Source organism: Hippichthys cyanospilos, chromosome 2 (genome assembly GCF_059441005.1).
Source record: "Hippichthys cyanospilos isolate Australia breed blue-spotted pipefish chromosome 2, RoL_Hcya_1.0, whole genome shotgun sequence".
Classification (NCBI taxonomy): domain Eukaryota; kingdom Metazoa; phylum Chordata; class Actinopteri; order Syngnathiformes; family Syngnathidae; genus Hippichthys; species Hippichthys cyanospilos.
The window spans coordinates 28,296,046-28,312,465 of NC_142370.1; the positions used below are offsets into that span (position 1 = coordinate 28,296,046).

Here is a 16,420-nt window from a genome sequence, read left to right on the forward strand (position 1 = left end):
ATTGTTTATAACATGCTTTTATTTTGAAGTTGGCAGTCACACGTTACCAAAACGCAACGTGGAGTCAAGAAATGGACGCTGGTGCCCCGGGACCTTGAATGCCTCAATTTTGGTGTTCTATGTGCATGTACATTGTCATTAGTGACAATTTACCAGCAGGTGAGACAGAAATAAAACATGTTAAGCAATCTTTTTTCAGAAATTGCTGAAAAATATTAAGCCGACGACCAGGATTTAATCTATCGTACATGGTTGGCAAAGCTGGTTGTTTAACGCTTTGAGCTGTATAGGGGGTACCTGGTTGAAAAAATGTATTACGGGGGCACATTACTGGGAAAAGGTTACGAACCACCAGAAAACTCGACATCAATAAACTCCCAGTATTTTCCAGTTTCTTCCCGCCACTGTTAAACCAATTCAAGCAAAGTAAACAAGGTGTGTATGAAAAATTAAGTTTGAGTACAAATACAGTTCCCTCAAATTCAAGAACACTAGTGAGAAAAATGATTTCTGATTATTTTACTGCAGGGTAACCACTTGAATTAAAAGGTATCTCCCTCAAGTTTGGTTGATGTCTCCAAATTACTCATGACGATTTTAGAAACAAGTCAAGATAAAATAAACATTTGGACATAAGGTCTGCACAAAATTTGGCACTGTAGAAAATCAGAGGAATGTAGAAAAGTGAAGATGGTTTATTTAAAAAGAAAAAAAACAACAAAACAAACAAACAAACAAACAAAAAAGTGATTTTACAGCGGAAAAAAAAAAAGAAGGAGCAGGTGACTTGAGTTGGAAGTTTTCAGCGTTGGCGGTCCCAACGCCAGATGGAAGCATCGTCACACACTGCGATTAAAATGCTGCTGTCGCGGCTAAAGCTGGTTTGACGGATGGCGGATGTGCATTTTGGGAGTGTGAGCGTGGTGGACCTTGAGAGAAGACACCGAGAACAGTGTTGATGTACAGAACAGGTGCAAATGAGCCTGTCTGATCAATCGGTTCCGAAATCAACCTACTTGGCTTTGTGTGGATCCTCCACTTCCAGGTCCCAAACATAGAGCTTCCCCACCTGGTTTCCTAAGGCCAACATCTGTCATACAGAAGGACATGGATGAACATGTCACGAAAATTCAACAAAAAACACCCTACGGTCCTTTCTCACAACATGTCACCGTTGGTCAAGTTGTTTCAGCCTACGAGAGGAACGCATTCCATTGTCCGAATTAGAATTTTAGCCACGTATGAGCGGTTGGGGCTGTAACAATTAACTCCATTTGCAATATAACGGTTTGGAAAAGGTCATTACTTTATTCCCACTTCACTGTGTACTTTACATTTTTGCTGTTTCGTGTGGAAGTGTCTGTGACGGTTGTTCATTGTGTACCACCGTTGTAAGATTGATTTCAGTTACATGCGTAAAAAAATTGAGCACGCATGTTGTTTTTTAATAGTCTATGATGTGAAAAGTTGAGTGAATGATAAAGAACAGCAGTCCACGTTTACATATTTCATGAAATGAAGTATGAGGTAACTCTACTTCCAAAATGTATTCTTTCCAGAAGCCATTTTTTAATGTAAATGTTTCCTAAGTAGAGGTGCTTCTTACATGTCAAAGCATAATACGTTCCAAGACCCCTAAAATGTCCCTCAACCCTTCAAATGAATAATATGAATTATCACAGTCAATATGAATGTTACTCATTTGTTTGCCTTAGGATGGCGCTGGTGTATTGGTGGTGCATGCAGAGAACTTTCTTTAGGTCGTTTTATTGGAAAAGTTAACTTAAGTTTCGATTACGGTCATGCAAAGTACTTCCTGTTTGTTACTGTTGTTCGGCCTTCTCGTCAACATGCTAACAAGGTACTAACGACTCGAACACCACGCAAGTTAACGACCAACTCAAGGGGAAGTGTTCAGCGGTTTGTTTAAAAGCAGCCCAAAGTGATATGTATGTTTTTATGGGAATATGTTCGCCAAAGCCAAAATGTCTTTTTTGTTATAGTGAGAACTGTTGGTGGAAAGTGTGGATGACTCATTTAAAGATGAAAAGTGCAAGAGCACAGTAAACATCCGTGCATCGAAAGCGTGGACAAACCGGCATTTTAATAAATTATGAAAGGGCATGATAAATGCATTGCAGGCTGTGATAACGTATTACCAGAACATTAGTCTTGTTCAAGTGAGCGCTGGTGTCTTGTGTCCCAATCTTTTATACCAACAAGAGGCTGTTTATGTTATGTGAATGCTTACCAAATTGCAGGGCAAAGTTTTTAGTAAGTTTATAGCTTTAATTGTAGTGGATAAACTGTCATTCTTATTAAATGATGATTAATGTGACTTTACCTAAGCATTCCATTATGCATTATATTCTTTGTTGAAATAAGAATGAACTGCTGAAAAATAGATTAGGAACTTTAAAAAAAAAAATGCAAATCAAATCGCAATCTTGAGGGGAAAAAAAACACACCCAAAAACGTGTTGTTTATTATCTTCCATAATCGCTCAGCCCTAACATTTTTTTTTTTTGGGGGGGGGGGGGGGGGGGGGGGATTCGCTGGCAAAAAATCTTATAGTTAGTGCTGTAGGACAGCAGTTAACTCAACCCAACTCACTTGACTACAAGGAGACGTTTTAGCAGATGGTTCTTAAAGCGCATCTCGTTTCGCTGGACTGTATGTTGGTATCATAACGCCCCCAAGTGGCCAGGGATCCATCCAGGGAACTGAAGCATAAACTGATCAACATTTTCTTGACTGTTTTCATGACTGTATTTTTCTATAAAGTACAACTCCAGGCTCTCTTTTCTAATTCAAAATCAAGATTATATGTTTTTGAAGGGGGGACTGGGACAGCCGTTATATTATGTTATGTTAAAATTATGAGCAACAGCATTCTTGCCTGGAAAATCCCATGCAGTATCACATTATGAATATATAGTAAAGTATATTGCTTAGGTGATTGATTCAGTTATAAAGTTACTTGCACTGCGCCGTGCCCAATCCTGCGGGGTGGAAGAACCCTGACAGTGCTGCCGAACAAATCATGTAAAGGACTTGCTGTGGCGACCCCAAAATAGAAACCCGATGTTGCAAAACTACTGTGCTTCACCTTCTGCCAGAAGTCCATGGAGAAGCGCATGTACCAGATATCACACTGGCTGTAATCGAAGCGTCCAAGAATGGTGACATTTGATTCGTTCGGCTTGATGTGATCAACGTCGTCCTCCATTTTTCCCGGTTTCCAGCACACAATGGCATTTTCACAAGACTACGAGAAGACGTGGGAGTGGATGAGTGTGATGGAAGCAGGGATTCACACATTCACATTGATTAGGCTTTGTACCTTTGAAAGAATTAGGTCACCGAGCCACCGCACGCAATCCACATAATTCCTGTGGATGTCCCGTGTAGAGAAGTCAGGAAAGTGGATTTTCTGTGAAACAAAAGGCCTGTGGAGGGGGGAAAAAAAAAGTGTAAAAATGAGTATGTTTATGCTTTTCCTCTTGTGTTACCTGTTGGTCTTGGAGGGGTTGTAGTCATAGGATCCGCGGATGGCCTTCTGCATTCTCTCCGAGTTAATTCGCCAAAGTTTTAGAGAGTGGTCCATCCCACATGACATTATTTTTTCACCCAGGAGGTCAAAATCCTGCAGTAGAAAAAAAAAAAAAAAAAAAAAAAAGTGTGGACACTTTCACTCTGGGCCTCAAGCAGAACCTAAGGTGCTTGAGGTCCAGCGTGACATACAGCATCTACAGTCAGACATGATTTGGGGTGCAAGGTCCGATGCGAGTATTCATAAATTCTGCCTCCTTAAATTTCGGGTCACAGCAGCAGTGTAACGAATGTTTTAGAGGACTGCATGATTCTCTCTGCTGAGGATCTGTATGTAGATGCAGACTTCATCTTCCAGCCAGACCTGCCCCCTGTCCATGACGCAAATATTCTCAAAAGCTTTCATTGCTCGTTCGATATATTTTTCTGTACCAAAAATCCAATATTACACACTCAAAATCTATCCTTGCTTGCTCAGTTTTTTTTTTTTTTTTAGTATCCGCGACAAGTCAAATAACACAATCAGGTAACAATGAACCAGAAAGTAAAAAGCGAAAGCTCATAGTAAAAAGCAGATTTTTCTACCAAAATGGTATAAGCTATATCAGTGGTTGCAATATTAAGATGACAGATGCTACAGGTAAGTTCATTCTATTATTTTAATACATTTTACAGAGACATTTGTTAATATCCGTAGTTGGTTTTTGCTCACGTCTTGCAGTTTGACCCTTATACTTTTTTTTTGCGTATTGCGAATCCCAAGGACCCAACAAAGGTAAAAATAAGCACTTGAGTCTACACACACACACACATATATATATTATATATATATATATATATATATATATATATATATATACACACACACAGATATAGATAGATAGATAGATAGATAGATAGATAGATAGATAGATAGATAGATAGATAGATAGATAGATAGATAGATAGATAGATAGATAGAGAGAGATAGATAGAGATAGATAGAGATAGATAGATAGAGATAGAGAAATATGAATGGTCTATTAAGTGTAACTCAGTAAAACTTACAGCGCTCAAGACTTCATCTCGGTGACCTTCCACTCCACCAAATATGGCCACTAATGTGTCCGTTTGTATGTTCCACAATCGCAGGGCATGATCTGCAAACATACACAGTTGAAAGGATTTGAACAATATATGTCCAAGGTTTTGAGTGGCAGGGATATTATTGAAAAAAATAAAATCACATTTTAAAAAAAGCACCTTTGCTGACTGACAGGAGAAGATTTGGGTCTCTTGGGTGAAACTTCAGCTCATTGATCGCATTTCCATGACCCACATAGTGCTGCATAAGACAAAATATTTTAACTGAGAATATTTGATGTGAGTTTCTTTCAGGTGAAAGGAAAAACAACCTTGATGCACTGCATGGTGATGTGGTTAATAATTCGGATGATTCCCCGTGACCCGGCAACAGCCAACAGTGGGTGGCTGGTGTTAGTGTCGTAGGTCCACGCACACGTGTAGAAGTTTTCATCTGCCTTAAGCATGACTTCAGTCAAGTCAAACTGTTTGGCTTATTTCATGTGCAGTCAACCAACATTTTTTGTTGGAGGACTCCTTACAATACCAGTCAACATTAACTTGGGAGGGAATACAGAACCACATCGTTAAATGAGGATACATCAGCGTCAACGTAAGATTGCAGAAGTCGGATTTCTCCTTGTGAGTGACATTCATAAAGCGTGACCTAGAGAACAGATGGCACCCGTTACTATTACCATTAAGGCAAAAGAAATAATAAAATAAAGAAAGAAATACAGAGAACCCCTGAATCATCATTATTTGACTTGGGTTACTTGTTGAAAAACTCTAGAGCTAATTGCAAGGCAGGAAAAGTATTGCTTAAGTTGCTCCATTTTAGTACTGCTTGTCTTTCCTCCTTTAAGGGGACAAGGCGGTAAGTGAGACTGTTGCTGTAAAGATTCTGCATCTACCGCCCATGGACCCGTGGATGGGGGTCCTTCCAACAGTAGTCATTTTAAAGTCAAAGTATATTTGATTTGATTGTTTTGTCTTTTACAAACAAAAGGGGTTCACTGTATTGTTGACTTTTCAAATGGAAACCGTTCGATCACCCTGTTGCTCCCGACTGTCGCAAACACCAGCGGGTCGCCCTCCTTGCTGTGCCAGTTGAACTGGACTCCAAAGAGAGGCTGGCCGTGGTCTTCCTGAAAGAATCATTGCATTTCTTGTTAAGCAGTGTTTGTAGGCACAGTGTGAGCAAAAAGATGAGGGTTTGGAGATGATCACATTGGTTGTGCATACGCTCTCACCCGAAGGCTGTTAACACACTTGAAAGAATATCTGCACTTTTTGGACTTCCATTTGCCCTTGCCCCAGCTTTTCCTTCCTGGGGCATTGGAGGTGTTTGTGGGCGTGTCAGGGCGTTCTGCGTTGGTGCCACTTTCAACACTGACAGCATCATCCTAAGCCATGGCATAAATACAATTAAAGGACCTTTCAATATAACTAAATACAAGTAAAGCCGATCGATATTGATTACAGAGTAAAATTGCTCTATAAATACGCAATGAATAATGACGTTTCATATGAGTACTTCAAATAATGTGTACAGCTAATGAGAACGCTAATAGTAGTTTTTGCTAGTAGAAAAGGAAGTATTAACTTATGCTAACTGCTATCACCGGTGACCCATTTGATTAACAATGGAATCAGATCAAACATCAGAAAGTACCCACGTATTAATTGCGCGAAACTCGATGTTGTTACTACATCGTAGTGAGAGTGCTAACGTATATTAAATCGCTCCCATTAAACTGTTTTTTTTTTTTTTTTTTTTACACCAGGTGTAAAGCTAACAGATATTAATGCTCGGCTACTATAGCACGAGGGTGCTAACTTAGCTCACTGCTAACGCTTTGTCCATCAAGAGTCAGAACAAGAGTTGAACACTTACGTTCTCGTCCCCCGACAGATCTGGATTGCTGTTCTCATCGCTGCTTAACTTGTGCTTTTTGACCGGCACTTCTTTTCCCGCTTGAGACAGGGACTCGGACATGTTCTTATTTTCCCTCATGTTGCTGCAACTCCGCCTTTTCCGTTCAGCCGCCAGATCTGTCGCAAGGTCTGTCGGGAGTAGTAGTTCTCAAAACGACATTTGGGCCATCGAAAAGTGCTATTTACGTTTTTCCAAAGAGAAGTTCCATACCTTGCAAAAGATTTAGGTCAGCTTTAGCTTTGTTGTTCTCATTTGTTATTCCACAGGTGTCGTTTAACAACATCAAATGTCCATTTCATACCATGAATTGAATTCAACACATAAACCATATTGACTATTGTGTAATTTTGAAATATAAAACGACTTTCTTTATATACATAATACATTTATTTAAAAAACAGGTTTCGTAATTGTGACATTGATACAAAATCTACAGTATCATCTCTTCATCATCCAAGGAGGCCTGGCTCATGTCATCAGACTGTTCATCATCAACATCCTGGCTGTTCTCCTGCCCTGATGATGCCCGCTTTATGCCTCTCTGCTTAGACAGGGCCACAGCGTAGCGGATGTTGTACAGGTTGAAGTCACAGCTAAAGAGTGAAATGAAAGGTAAATGAGAATTAACTTCAATATTTAAATCAATTTTCAAACAAAAGTTGGGGGAGTCACCGAACCCTAATTTGCAGCATCCTCCATTGGTGTATTGGTGTAATTGGTGTATGCATTTGTGTGTGAATAGGTGAGCTTTTGTTAAGCGCGTTGAGCACCATGCGGTGTAGAAAGCTCTATAAGTCTACTCCATTCACAATTTGGAATTGTATAAAACAGGGGTGTCGCAGTTATTTCGATTTCAGGTCACGTCATAGTTATTATAGTATCTATGAGATGTAAAAAAAAAAATGGTATCAAGGCATAATCACCTCCGCATAAAATACATGCACCGTTGCACCTGCATTTTATTTTATTTATTTTTTTAAGTTTATAATCACAGGTCATGAAAATTAGTGACTCCCAAATATATAGTACAAAAGCTGCATTTTTGGGTGGGGGCTTCTGGGGCGAATATGAACAAATTAACAAATACACTGAGCAAGAAACAAAAGTGACGAAAATCATTTTTTGTGCCCAATTTCAACTAAATAAAAAGAACAAGCAACGTGAAAGGCACACCTGATTTTAGAGCTGCCACCAACAAATCAAACTTTAGAGTCAATTATCATAAAAATTATTTGAGTTTGACACGCTTTATCGACAAAAAGGGCATGTTCTTGACAAGACTTACAGCTTGGACAAGTTGTCCCAGTGTCTCTGGATGCTCTTCTGCAACGCTTGCAGCGTGGGCAATATGGCTCCTGACCTGCACACCAAAGCATCTCTATGAGATCTTGTACTGCATGCTACATTCAACTAAAGTGTGACCAGCAGCAAACCTGTTCTTGAGTTGTTGCCCATGTAGCATGAGCAGGTTCTGAGCCCAAGTCATGTAGAACTGTAAGTGAGCGGACTTCTCCAAACACGTTGCCAAGAAGCCCAACAACTTCTCTACATAAATGTCAGGGAGTGTGCCACAAACAACTGGAACTAGAAAACAAAAAAAGCTCATTGTGTCACATTGGAGGGAAGACGAGTGCCTAAATAAATAGATTCGTCTGAGCTCAAAATATTTCTTAAAAAAATATGACTGCATGAATCTTGAAAATAAGTATCTTGGAAATGATTTTATTTAATAAAAAATATGCAGAAAAAGTGGATGTATTAACCTCGATTAACAACCCGTGTTAAACTTGGATCCTCCCAGGTATAAAACCAAATAACAGCTCAGTTAGATTTAGTATATTACAAAAGGACAACTTCTTTACACCAAATACTACTTCACTATTAGCCAAGCCTTTTTAAAAATCTCCTGGCACTGTGAAGTATCAAGGAAAAACACATAATAAATATGAAACGTTAATTTGAAAAACGCAAATAGCAAGGCTGAATTCACAAGGTTCACTCACTCTGTTCGAAAGGCACCGCCTCCAACACCTCCTCTTTGAGGGCCTTTTCATTGAGGCGGAATGCCAAAATGATGGCGGCCGCCCATTCCTGAAGCTGCAGCTGTTTGCGTATGCTGGTCGGCGTTACATCAAGATCAAGGTCATAGGGGTCAAAAATTAAAGATCCATCGAGGGAGTAGATGAGCAGGCCCTCAGTGGTTGTGGCTGCCCAGCTGCGCCCTGAGCAAAACCGCAAAGACGAACTACTGTGTATTGGAGCATTCACCCCCCCCCATACACCAGGAATGGACTCTTCTATCACATACCCGTTGGAGAGAATCGCAGCGAGCTGACTCGGATCTCTGGCTTAAAGTGTCGCGAACTCATATCACCTTTGAGAACCATTGAACCACCATCATTGTCAGATAAGAGTGCCCCGATGAATGACGCAATCAAAGGCAATCTCTTACCCCTTCTCACCCCAGGGAGACTAATGTTGACACCGTCTTTGTCACCGGCTCCCTCGTCCACCAGAGCGAGGCTGCCAAACTCTGTCATCTTACGTCGGTCCAGAAACTCCTGAAGGCAGAATAAACCTTCGTCAAACACCAATATTCTCATATCAGCCTCAGCTAATTTTCAATACTGCTAGATGTAAACGCAGACCTCCATGGCGTCAAAGGACAAATTGCACGAGATCTCAAACTTCTTCAGAAGCATCTGTTCCTTGACGTTGTAGATGCAAACAAACTTGGACTGGCCGCCACTTAGAATAGATTCCCCGTCAGCAGAGTAGCACAGTGACGTGAAGCACCTATTGACGGCAAAAGTAAATTCAAGCAACCACTGAGCTGAAGAAGGGATGCAGTCCCGCCACTCACTTGGCCTTGGACAAGTGCTTGGCGGTAACTTTATCAGTCTCCTTGCGGCCCGTCTCCAGGTCATGGCGTCCTGCCACTGAGCCAACCTGTGCAGCCGTGTTGGGATTCCAAAAAGAAATTTCTCCATTCAGAGTGGCCACTGCCAGCTCTTGACCATCAGGGCGATAGGCCACTGACAAAGCTGAAGTGACAAAACAAAAAATAAGCACGCAAATAACTAACAATTGTTTCCATTTGTCTGAAATTGCATCTCCAACTCCAGCTTTTTAACCATATCAAAACTATGCTTGTTTAGCTCAAATACATTTTGGTATTTTTTTTCCAATTCGGTTGTGTCCCAAATGAAATCACAGCAATTGGGTAGAATGGGTTTAAGCCAAGTCAACACTTTCAATTTGACCCCACATTGTTTTCTATCAGATTAATTCAGACCATCACGACCAATTTTTGGATGAAGAAGGGGTTTGAAAGACAGGTAAAGAAGCGTCAATGATAACGGTTTACCATCCGCGGTGAGGTGAAGTGTCTCCTTCACTTGCCAGCTGTTCATCATGTCCCACAATCTGATGGTCCGATCCCACGAGGAACTGGCAAGGATTGACTGAACTGGACTGAAACACAAACAGCTAACGGGGCCCTCGTGACCACCTAAAACCTGGTCAATTCCAAGAAGCAAGAAGAAAATTTTACACAATTTTACACTTTGACTTTTGACAGCACTAAACTGCCGAAATGCCATTCTTTTACCCTGAATGAAATTTCAAAATGTTTCCCCAAGTACTCCAAAACATACATAAATATGAAGCTATACTTTAGCGGAAGAACAAGATCCCGATCGAGTGATACTAGAACGCCGCAAGATTTCTCGTCCTTGCAGAGCAATATATCTTTTTCTTTTGGCCGTTGTTGTTACTGTTCTACCATATCAAGTGATGTTTAGACACGAATGCTTGTGTTTTGACACTGTTTTTATTTCAAAGTTGTTTGCGGAAAGCATGTCATGACAACGGGTGACTTTTTCCCACACAACATGTTGCAGTGGGAGAGTCGCAGTTTGCGACTTGATACAAACAACACAACATTGTACAATGCTGTTCTCAGATCACATTTAATCTCCAATTCAAGGCAGTGACTAAAACTTCAATTACACTGGAAGTTTATTGTACAGCGCGCGTTAAGCACAGCCTCTAGCAAGAATAAACCGCAAGCTAGCAGTCCTCAAGTGCTCTATATTGGCTGGTGAGAGCAGTTGGATTACCATTCAAAGGCAGACTAGCCTTCGGTTTGGCATGAGTGTGAAGTAAATGAGGAATGCAGAGGCTACGGAAGCTCAAGGGGACCAAATTTGCCGCGGCAAACAAGGAAGGAAAATATTGATTTTATTTATTTTTAAATTGTCCGTTACAAAGACAATTCAAATTATTCGAGAAAATCCATATGTTGCCCGAGCTTGGTATAGGTGCTGCAAATTTTGTCTATAAGGATCACTATGTGATTTATAGCACATAATTTGATAAATACTATTATTATGAGGATATTCCGTATGTGCTTAAAAAAATGAACATTATTAAGCATCAATAATAATGGGTTAGAGTAAGAGCGCACCTCCAGCAGTCTTCCAGTCTGCATGGACCACAGGAAAATCTCAAAAGAATCCTGAGCCCCAGCGCTTACCAGCTCCCCACTCACATCTACAGCAAGCGAAGAGAACTGCGCAGGCCGAGGCGAGGTAAATGTGCGGAAGTTTCGGTACCTTAAGCACAAAAATAAATACAAGTCAAACGACCTGTTCATACAGGTCATTTCTCATCCAGTGAATAGTGTCTGATGCTTGACTACCTGTGAAGGTCAAAAGCTCTAACTGTTCCATCCAGAGAAGCGCTCACAACAACAAAGCCACTGGAGGTGAAAGCAACATTAGTGATGCTGCTGGTGTGCTCTGTGAAAGTGACGAAGCAAAGGCAGCTGTTGGTATTCCAAACCTTGACCTAGAAAATATGAGAGAAAACATTAAATACCATGAAACACAGTTAATGGGGGTCAGAATCCATCCGCGAAAAGTGAAATCCACAAAGCAGCGCCCCCACTTTTCAAATTTTAAAAATTACATTACATTAAAAAAAAAAAAAAAATATATATATATATATATATATATATATATATATATATATATATATATATATATATATATATATATATTTTTTTTTTTTTTTTTTTTTAATATATAAAATTAGATTGACCCCAGATCTTTGAATACTAGGTTGCAAATACGACAGTATGTGTGTGGCATGTACCTTTGGCTTAATTACACTATATAATCTAGTTGACCATCAATTGACCATCGTATAACACTTTTGCTCTCACTTTGCCATCATCTCCTCCCGTGGCAATGTACTGTCCATCTGGCGAGTAGGAGAGCGAAGCCAAGTTATTGAAGTGCCCCTGCTGTTTGAAGACATACGATTCACTCTGCCACTCCCACACCAGAAGCTGACCCATTCCTGGAACAAAACCTACAGTGAATGACAGTCAACAGTCACATGAAATGATGAAATGAATAATTTCTCACCTGAGCAGCCAAAGGCAATCCAATCGCCAGAGCAGTTTAGGGCCACTGAAGCAATTTTTTGGTCTGATATGCTAAAAGGAGAAACACAATCATAGAGCTTAAAAAGTCCCCTGCCGGGCATTCACTAAGCTTCTTTTTCTCTGACCTGAGTGAGTGGATGAGGTTAAACTCTGGAAGTTCATGCAAGTGGAAGACTCCAGATGCAAAACCCGTGACCAGGATGTGTGTGGGTTTATGGTAGGCAGCCGCTGTCAGATTGGTAAAGTCACGCTCCTTGTTGAAGAAGTGCCTATAAGTGAAGAGGGTGAAAGAGTCAAGAAAGGGCAATGCATACCAGCATCCTGTGAAGGACGTTAACAAAGGAGCAAATTTGTGAGCGTATACTTTACTTGCTCGTCTGCTTGTATCGGACACGCTCGGTTTTCTCTTCAATTTTGGATGTTTGAGCCTTCCCTCTGATGACATTGGCCTCTTCCTCCTCTCTTTCCTCCTCCTCATCTTCCAAGTCTTCATCCTGTCTGGGCATCTTGGTTTTGTCGGGTTTATTCCTCAACACCAAGGAGTCAAGCTCTGTGTCTGTCTCCCATACACACAGAACCCCGTCCTGACTCACTGTGTACAGCTGCAGACCCACAAACACATTAGTGCGTATTGTCACCATTAGTATTTGATATATGGTGGGTAAAAAAAAGAAAAAGAAAAAAAAAGAAAGTAAAGACCCACATCCAGACTGTCTTTCTCAAAGAAACATCCAACGATGACATCCTTGTGTCCACCCAGTGTGTAGTATATGAGGTTTGTCCAACGCTCTGCACCAAACACCCATGTGGACATGTCCTTGCTACCTACCACAAAACACCTGACAACAAATATAAAAATATTACTGTATGAATAGAAATAAAAAGTGGCCTGATTTACGAGAAATCCAAACAGCAAGCACTGATTGCTTTCATCAACTTGAACAGACAGAATGTGCCGTTGCAACACATGTAAAAGTGGTGAAGACAGTCGGTAGGTGGATCAACTCACTTAACAAGGGACAGTTTGTCAGCTATAATTTGTAAAAATTGCTCAAAAGTACGTTTTAAGCTGTTGATAGATACACTTAACTAAAGTTTAAGGAGGATTACACCTTGTGCTCTTAAAGGGACACTGTGTAAGATTTGACCATTTTTCATTACGGACAGCAGGAGGAGCTGCATTTACCATTGTCTGCAGCTATAACAAACATGGTGTGCCCTCCGAAATATCATTTAATGATATCTAGACCTACAATTATATTTAAACATACTGTTTGTCATTAAGAGAACACTTATTTGCAAGTTTTTTTTTTAATTTATAATCATTTAATTCATTCCTTTGTAATGAAAATTGGTCTTAATCTTACACGGTGTCGCTTTCAAAGGGACCAACCACACAGCCTATACTGAATAAACCAAGAAACCTCCAAAAAACACAGGTTAACAATGAGAAACTTAGAAACAGCATGTGACGATAGTTAAATATCTGAAGACAAATTGGGTTTCAACTTATCAACATATGTAGACAGACAATGTAACAATAATAAGAGGTGTACATTCCTCAAACTCTGTGGAGCAGAGCAACTGTCATATTGAGAAACAAAGAGAAGCTCAGCACCTCTACAATAAATTAATAGATTCCCTTTTGCAGGGATTTCACTAAACAATGTTTAGAGATATGACTATTAATTATCCAGACAGGATAGACACCTATACCAGGCAGTAACTAATACGGGCCGCGATCTTTTTTTTTAAAGCTCGTAGGGCCAAAACTGCAACAAACTACACGGGGGACTGCATTATAGTAAAACAGCCAAAATATACTGTACCACAACAAGTAATGTAAGTAACCAACGGCCTTAATATACGCTTTTAGTTTTAACTTCATCCCGGAAGTATCCAGACAGTAAGCAGGTCGGTGTTATGAAATCACGTTCAATTGTCAATGAAATCAAGTGACAACTCACAAGTGACTTTTTTTCCCCACCGACTGATTTACATTTTTTCTTGATTGACTTTTTTTTTTTTTTTCAAGTCATGCAGTTGACCAACAATATCTCAGCAGGCGACTGGTCATACCTGTTATACGAAGGAGCATGGGAATCAAGCATAGAAATTCCAAGGTAACTTAAGATGAACTGAAAAACGGTTCGCAAGTGGAAGACCAACTCGGGCAATGGATAAATGATCAAAGAATAGCTGGGAGGAGTGTCTCTACAGTCACCATTCGACTGAGGGCAATAAAAATGGCAGAAGAAATAAAATTTCAAGCAGGTCCATTTTGGTGCTCACACTTTTGACTGAGCCTATGGAAAAGCCAACATCATTTCAGAGTAGCCAAGACTGACTCGGACATTGACAAGGGGGAGGCTGGCATGTTAAATGGAGAACTTGCCGAGTTGTTCATATCGGATACAGAATATTACTCGTCTTTGATAGATTTGTGGATTAGGATTGATTAAAAATAACAAGAGTACAATGTAATCCCTTAAATAAAGTACAACAAACTCAGTTTTGCTCCCTCTGCCTTTTTTTAAACATACACATTCAAGAAAGAGAGCACCTTTTAATCCAGTACACATTTTGATTGCAAAATATAGTAATATTTTTTGGAAAGAGGCATGGAAAGAAAGGGAAAAAAATCCATTTCAGATACAAGTGTTTTGCGTTCTGAACATGGTCAAGGAATGAATTGTACTTGTATCTCACCATCTTCATAGAACCATTTTGCTGATGTTTAGTAGTAGTTTAGTTAGTGGATAAAAGTAGTAAATCAGATCCCACATTTGTTACAACCAAGCTTATATCAATTTTTGCAATTGCATTAACAAATCTGGCCCAATGAGTTTTCAACATTCCTGCGCACCAATGTCTACAGTCATGCGGCATTGACTTACTTGGAGTCATCAGTCCAGTCGATGCAGGTTGTTTCGTCATAGGGACCATAGTAACTTTTGTCTAACACAAAGGCGTTAAGTTCTTGTTGCTTGCCAGGAGCATGGTACAGCAATGCGACATTCTCCTTAGTGACCACAAACTTTCTGAACACAAAATGAAAGCACAGGTTGGTATACACGCATTGAAATCTTTGGTGTCACTGCACACATTCATTAGACATAATTACCTCCCGTCAGGTGAGAAGCGGATGCTGTTGACAGGTTTGTGAAAATGGAAATGATGAAGGATGGTGCGTGTGATAAGACTGACCAGCAAAGCTGCACCATCTGTATGAACATACAGCATTTTTATTTATTTATTTATTTATTTTTCCAAAACATGGGGCAAGAAAATTTGTGGTCTGACCTTCATCCACCACGATTGCCAGGTTCCCATTGGGCGAGAGTCCCACACATGTAATATTCTTTTCAGTGGAGATTGGTAAAGTTTCTGATGTGTTGCTGAAAGACAGACTTATTACTTTTTTTGTTTAATATGGTAAATAGTATACCATACATAATACTTACTTTTTGAGGTCAAAGATGGAGATTCTGTTTCCAACCGGACTGATTACGGCATTGCCATCCTTAGAGAAGCTTAAATTTCCCTGACGATAGACAGCTCCAAGCAGATTCGAAAACTTAAATCATAAAACGGATTTTGTTTACACACTAAAAATGTACAACAATGCAAGACAAGAAGAAACTTAATGATACTTATGTATAGATTTTTGAGATTTTATTAACCCCTGAAAATAAAGAGATGTCTGTACTTTGGACTTCTTACTTTCAAATGTACAGTTGTTTTACCTACTTCAGCGAATAACGATAAAGCATTAAAAAAATGAAAAAATTAAAAGGAGCAAGGTAAACTGAACTGCAGTTGACATCTTGGTTGACTGAGAAATTAGGGTCTTAAATAGCGGTAAAAGTAGGAGCAAATGTATCAATAATGAAATGTGGGGTGACGAATGACCCAATTCTTAAGGTAACTGTCCCTCGGAGTGCATGTACCTAGAGTTTGAGCATTTTCCACAACATCTGTTATACGTGAACATCGGGTATTAATATTTAATGTTCAATACCAAAAAAAATGGCAAAAGCACAATAACAACACGGTGACCACGTTCTACAGTACAAGTGGGTTAGCTCAAACTCAATCAGTACAGTAAATGAGCGAGCCTATTTTCAGCCTAGTTTTATTGCTATCAGTGTGTAAAGAAGCAAACGGGCGAGTTTACAAAGAATTTTTGACTGGAATTCGTTTGGGAAACGTTCTGATTCAAATTTTACGAATTACTTACCAAACGCCTCACTCACCTTATAAGCAAACTTCATTTTGCTCGAGGGTCCTTCAATTGACTACACTTTACGGTCACTCTAATTCGGGAAAATTGTTTAGAGGTGTTTTTTTATGAAAGTCGACGGCATACATGCTGGATCAGCTACCACCCTTTGCACGTGTTTACGTTGTGTTGA

At 39.8% G+C, this 16,420-nt stretch overlaps 2 protein-coding genes across 2 annotated transcripts; both read right to left on the reverse strand.

The window, feature by feature from the left end:
- Positions 1-677: 677 nt before the first annotated feature.
- On the reverse strand, positions 678-6,649 carry eed (embryonic ectoderm development). The gene is made up of 12 exons (XM_088407757.1): positions 6,512-6,649; positions 5,868-6,020; positions 5,670-5,762; positions 5,216-5,281; positions 4,947-5,072; positions 4,795-4,876; positions 4,600-4,691; positions 3,513-3,646; positions 3,344-3,449; positions 3,110-3,268; positions 1,017-1,090; positions 678-929 (listed from the first exon to the last, which is right to left on the reverse strand). The coding sequence occupies exons 1-12, from the start codon at positions 6,629-6,631 to the stop codon at positions 803-805; spliced, it is 1,332 nt and encodes a 443-aa protein (XP_088263883.1). The 5' UTR covers positions 6,632-6,649; the 3' UTR covers positions 678-802.
- A 268-nt stretch (positions 6,650-6,917) lies between these two features.
- On the reverse strand, positions 6,918-16,420 carry pwp2h (PWP2 small subunit processome component). Its single transcript, XM_088409241.1, has 21 exons — positions 16,262-16,420; positions 15,470-15,582; positions 15,309-15,403; positions 15,130-15,229; positions 14,903-15,046; positions 12,709-12,844; positions 12,375-12,607; positions 12,131-12,274; positions 11,986-12,056; positions 11,781-11,917; positions 11,256-11,404; positions 11,022-11,169; positions 9,921-10,071; positions 9,417-9,597; positions 9,202-9,349; positions 9,006-9,114; positions 8,862-8,927; positions 8,557-8,775; positions 7,987-8,137; positions 7,839-7,913; positions 6,918-7,146 (listed from the first exon to the last, which is right to left on the reverse strand). The coding sequence occupies exons 1-21, from the start codon at positions 16,277-16,279 to the stop codon at positions 6,984-6,986; spliced, it is 2,751 nt and encodes a 916-aa protein (XP_088265367.1). The 5' UTR covers positions 16,280-16,420; the 3' UTR covers positions 6,918-6,983.

Excerpts from the sequence above, each read along its gene's own strand:
- eed (XM_088407757.1), bottom strand. The coding sequence starts at position 6,631 with ATGAGGGAAAATAAGAACATGTCCGAGTCCCTGTCTCAAGCGGGAAAA. Across the intron at positions 5,073-5,215 it reads AATCTTACGTTGACGCTGAT|GCAGATGAAAACTTCTACAC; the intron begins GTATCCTCATTT and ends GTCATGCTTAAG. Across the intron at positions 4,877-4,946 it reads TCACCATGCAGTGCATCAAG|CACTATGTGGGTCATGGAAA; the intron begins GTTGTTTTTCCT and ends TGTCTTATGCAG.
- pwp2h (XM_088409241.1), bottom strand. Across the intron at positions 10,072-11,021 it reads AGACTGGAAGACTGCTGGAG|GTTTTAGGTGGTCACGAGGG; the intron begins GTGCGCTCTTAC and ends GGAATTGACCAG. Across the intron at positions 7,914-7,986 it reads GGGCAACAACTCAAGAACAG|GTCAGGAGCCATATTGCCCA; the intron begins GTTTGCTGCTGG and ends TTTGGTGTGCAG.